This window comes from Amaranthus tricolor, chromosome 13, assembly GCF_026212465.1.
Source record: "Amaranthus tricolor cultivar Red isolate AtriRed21 chromosome 13, ASM2621246v1, whole genome shotgun sequence".
Lineage (NCBI taxonomy): Eukaryota > Viridiplantae > Streptophyta > Magnoliopsida > Caryophyllales > Amaranthaceae > Amaranthus > Amaranthus tricolor.
The window spans coordinates 17,816,514-17,821,513 of NC_080059.1; the positions used below are offsets into that span (position 1 = coordinate 17,816,514).

At 30.7% G+C, this 5,000-nt stretch overlaps 1 protein-coding gene across 1 annotated transcript; it reads right to left on the minus strand.

Annotated features, from left to right (window-relative positions):
- Positions 1–1,512: 1,512 nt before the first annotated feature.
- LOC130797500 (24-methylenesterol C-methyltransferase 2) lies at positions 1,513–3,058 on the minus strand. The gene has a single exon (XM_057660104.1). It carries the CDS (start codon positions 2,876–2,878, stop codon positions 1,781–1,783), a length of 1,098 nt encoding a protein of 365 aa, XP_057516087.1. The 5' UTR covers positions 2,879–3,058; the 3' UTR covers positions 1,513–1,780.
- Positions 3,059–5,000: the final 1,942 nt, after the last annotated feature.

Below are 5,000 nucleotides of genomic sequence, written 5' to 3' on the forward strand. Positions count from 1 at the left end.
CTTAATCTAATTTAGTAATTTAGGGTCCAAGTTTAAGATGGATTTGATTTATAATATTTTTAATCTGAATATTTAATTATTTTATTATTCATAAGTCTACTTTTCTTAATCTCTACTCGACTACACCATTTAATTACTCTCTAATTCATACATTTTAAATTTAAAATTAATACACACTAAAATAAATTCATACGAGATTAGTATTTATATAAATAGTACAATAATAATTAAAAACAAATCAAATTAAAAATATTCCATCCGGATCGCATCTCACCCTATCTAAAACAACACTATTTTAAAAGATACAACTCACTTGTGATGTGGAATATGTTTAAACATTGCACCATACACCCACAATTTAAAGTTCACTTGTTTTCTTATATTATTAAAATATACACTTAAAATTCAAAATAATTTAAATTTTGGTTAAATAATTATAAATAATTAATATTTAAAAAAACTATACATTTAGACCATCCATCAAATTTTCATATAAATATCTCTTTTGAATATAGATCATAGATTAAAAACCAATTTAAATTTTAAAATTATTTTAAAATGTATATATTCTAAATAAAATAAATTAAAAAAAGACAGAAAATATTAGACAAGAATGTTTGCTCATCGTGTTGGGTTGACAATATGTTGGGATCTAATTCATTTACACATGTTGATTAGTTAGAGTTCTAATTCTACACATAATTTTGTGTTAAAGTGAGAGCTTCAAAACAATTTATGTTAAAGAGTATAGAATTTATTTCACCTACTACAACAATAAAATGACTCTTTAACAAAATCACCCTATTTTAAAAGATATAAGATCAACTGGGATTAAATGTTTCTTAAAGTTATTAAAGGTGGACTTAACATTAATGGGTAGAATCAAGATGTAAAAATATCGTCAACAAATCATAAAGGACTGCATTCATATCACACTTCATCGCTTACATCAAAAATAAAAGGAAACATAATAGAATCAACTAGTTCAATATTATCAATAAGAACTAGTGAATGAAAATTTTATTGGTCCAATTTATTAGATTTGCTATATTTTTTATTTTGGCCATTGCCCACACAGTTTCTTAAATTGTCACATTAAACTTATATTCTTATATTATTCACCTATTTTCACACTATCACACTTTTTTACTCGTTTTTTTCTGTTTTCTTAATTTTCAAAAAGATTATACTATGCCATGTAATGGGAGAGAGAGAATACAATCTAACCTAATAAAAAAAGTTTAAAGTTGCAAAAAAGAATACGACCAATTGACAATACTCTCAAACTCTCAAACCATGTGTATTTACCACAAATTAAGGGTTACCTCATGATTTCATTCATTATTACCAATATTGATTACAGCTGTTCTATGTAACCGATATTCCAATTAAATCACAACCAACCAATCCAAACTAAACAACATCATACTACCATATCAATATTGATGTGATGCTCTAATTCAATAAAATTGCTTCCGAATTACTAATAAACAAAAAAAAATCCAATACAAGTCCACATGATTCAATTTAATTTAATTAAATATCCAAAACAAATCCAAATCCAAATCCAAATTTAATCTAATACTTTAAATAAACAAAAAAGAGACAAAAATATTAAATTAAGCAAAAAAGCTAGCCTTTTTAACTGCAGAAAAAAATATTAAAAAAAAGTACTGATGAACTTGATAAGAGAAGGAACACAAAATCCTGACTATTTTGTTCTTTCTTACAATTAATTACCTCGTCATCATAAATTCCCCAAATCTCCTCCCATAAGAAATCAAGAATCGTAGTTGTCCACACAGTTAGCATCACGAGGCTTTCTACAGAGAATCATGTGCATAGGGCTAAAAATTCCAGATTCACCGCCACGTGTAAGATAATCAGCAGTTTTGAACAACATCTCATGAACGTCCACCGTACCTTTCGGTGCAACCCCAATAGCAGCTAATATAGTAACCACAATATGGTTCCTCCAATACGCAATCCGACCCATTTTAAGTCGGTTCCACCATGGTTTCGCTGGTGGAGCAGCTAAATCCCTTTCTTCCACAACCTCAAAACCCACTTTCTTTGCCGCCATAGAAATATCCGAATAGCTCCTCATACCCGGAAGTGCATCACCTCTTTCAATCCCTTGGATTACATCTCTATGTTCCGGGTCCTCATGGTTGTACTTATGGGTTGTGACCCATTCATAAGAAACATAAAGGGATCCGGGTTTTAAGACCCGGTAAATTTCCGCATATACATCTTCTAGTTTGGGAGCATGACATGTTGCTTCGATTGAGTAGGCTCCATCAAAGGAATTATCATCAAAAGGCATCTCGAGGAAATTACCACAAACGACATCGCATAAAGAATCTAACCCAGCTTTTTTATTGTGCATTTTTGCACGGTTAACTTGATATTCGTTGATGGTGATTCCGACCACATTCGCACGGGAATGACGAGCGATTGCACGCATCGGACCACCAACACCACAACCAACATCGAGAATTTTGTTACCTGGAGATACTTGGATTAGATCAACAGCCATTTCTTCATGAATACGGGTTTCATCGCGGTGGGATTTACCCGGGATTGAAGGGGAGAAATGGAAGCTTTGACCCCAACCCCATTCGTAGATATCAGTGACAAGATTGTAGAATGTATCTACGAAATCAGGGACTTTTTCGGCCGTTTCGATTTCTTTCGGGCGGCGGAAAAAGGACCAGTATTGTTTGTATTTGTCTTGGACCTTTTCGGCGGAGATTGAACCGCCGGAAAGATCAACAGCACGTTTGCCTTTTTGTTCAGCAGGGCCGTGCACACAGATGAACCAATAGAGGCCTCCGAAGAGGAGAGTTAGTGTGCAAATCAATACCATGGAATCCATGGTGGTGGGTTTTTAGAGAGAGAGGGGAGAATAGGGAAAGAGAAAGGGGAGAGAGGGAGAGAGGGAGAGAGGGAGAGAGTGTGTGTGTGTCAGGGAGAGGCAAAATAATGGGCTCAAGAGCTATAAATGTGTTACCTTTACTGTCTTTAGTCTTTACTTTTGTGATTGGAGGAAACCTGCTTGGCATCTTCTTTAGTGATCGTTTTTTTCTCTTTAATATTATTAAGTTTTTCCGTTACCTTTATTGCTATCGCTGTTTTTTTATTTAATATTACTCCCACCTATTCATTTTAAGTGTCTCATTTACTTTATGCACTTATTCAATCTTTAATATATCGAGTTATATATAATTAAAAATTATAAAAAGTGGATATTAATAATCTTTACATCAAAACGAATCAAATAAGATCCCACATGACTATGTTTTAACTTATAGATTAATAATAAAATGCAATTTAAGAGTGATAGATGAATAGTATCTCAAAAGTAAATGGGACACCTAAGGTGAATAGGAAGGAGTATTAAGTATCTCATTTATTTTATACACTTTATTTAATGTATTTATTTAATTTTTAATATCTCTAATTGTGCATAATTAAAAATTGTATGAAGTTGATATGAATAATTCTTGTATTGAGAAGAATTAAACAAGTTCCAACTTGACTATATTTAACTTATAGATAATAACAAAATACAAATTAAAATTAAGAGATAAATAGTATTCGAAAAGTAAACGGAACACTTATGGTGAATAGGAGGAATTACAAATTATTAAATGAACCCATTTAATCAAATTTATTGTATTAATGTGATTACATCCAATTTAAAATAATTAATTAGTTAATAGACTATTATATAGATTTATCTCATTATGAAACAATTTCGTACAAGACGAACTATTTTATTATATATGTAGATTGATATGGTTTGGATGTATGCAGTAGTAGGCTACCTTAGAGCTCACGAGGTCATGTGCCCTTTTGCGTTTTTTCTAAAAAATAAAAAATAAAAAAAATACAAAGTACACTTTTCTATTAATAAGAAAAAGTTTAAAATTAATACTGAAGTCTTTTGATGATAAATACTCCCTCATAGTATGTCCATTAGTTTTTAATTTTACAAATGAAACTCCGCTAAAATTTCGTCCATTAGACCTTGAATCCGCCACCGGACATATGTAGAGAAAGACATTTGATGCACCTATGAGGAAGATCAAAAGCATCATAGTGGAGGGGCAAGAGAAGTCAAAAAAGACCTAGAAAAACTTGGGAAGAACAAATAAAAAAATGACTTATATGAGTTGCACCTCTTTAAGGACCTGACTAGGGATAAGTGTAGTTAGAGACGTCTCATTCATGTCTTAGACTTCTGATATTCTAAGGATCATTCTCGAGTCGAGGGACTCTTCGGCCGCATTTCTTCCCTCCCTAAACCCTAATTATATTTTCTTGTGAGCGGGATATACTGAGTACAATAATGATGATGTTGTATGAAATTTACCTTATAGGTTTTTTTTTGAGATGCATCACATAGGTATTTGGTTCTAACAAATTTTAATAAGGCAAAAATAATTATTATCGATAGTAGGAGAAATTTGTGATTAAATAAAAACGAAATTAAAAATATTGATGAAAATTTTAAAAATGTAACTTATAGAGTTATACTTAAAAATAGAAATCACATAAATTTAATGAGACATAGTAAGAAGAAAACGTGGGACACGGTGTGGGATAAAGAGAGTATAGTTTTTATATGTTGGTTGACTTTAGATATTTTTTTTTTTAAATTGTCACTAACAAATTAATTTTTGCTCAATATGAAAGTAAATGCAATTATCGCTTATTTTTAAATATATTTATCTATTAAGTATAATTTAGGTTAATTAAATAGATCAAGTCGGGCTGAGTTCGTGTTCGGATCATATACAAATGAGTATAAAACTCTTTTACCCATTTAGTTAATTGGATTGAAAATAAAAATTTGACATGAGTTGATCAGGTCAACATGATTTCGATCCAATTCAATCATATAGAGTGTTTTGTTTTCATTTCAAGATTTTCATCTTTAATAAGTTGTTTATTTTGTATTTACTATAAAAATTAAGAAACATTAAATGAATTAT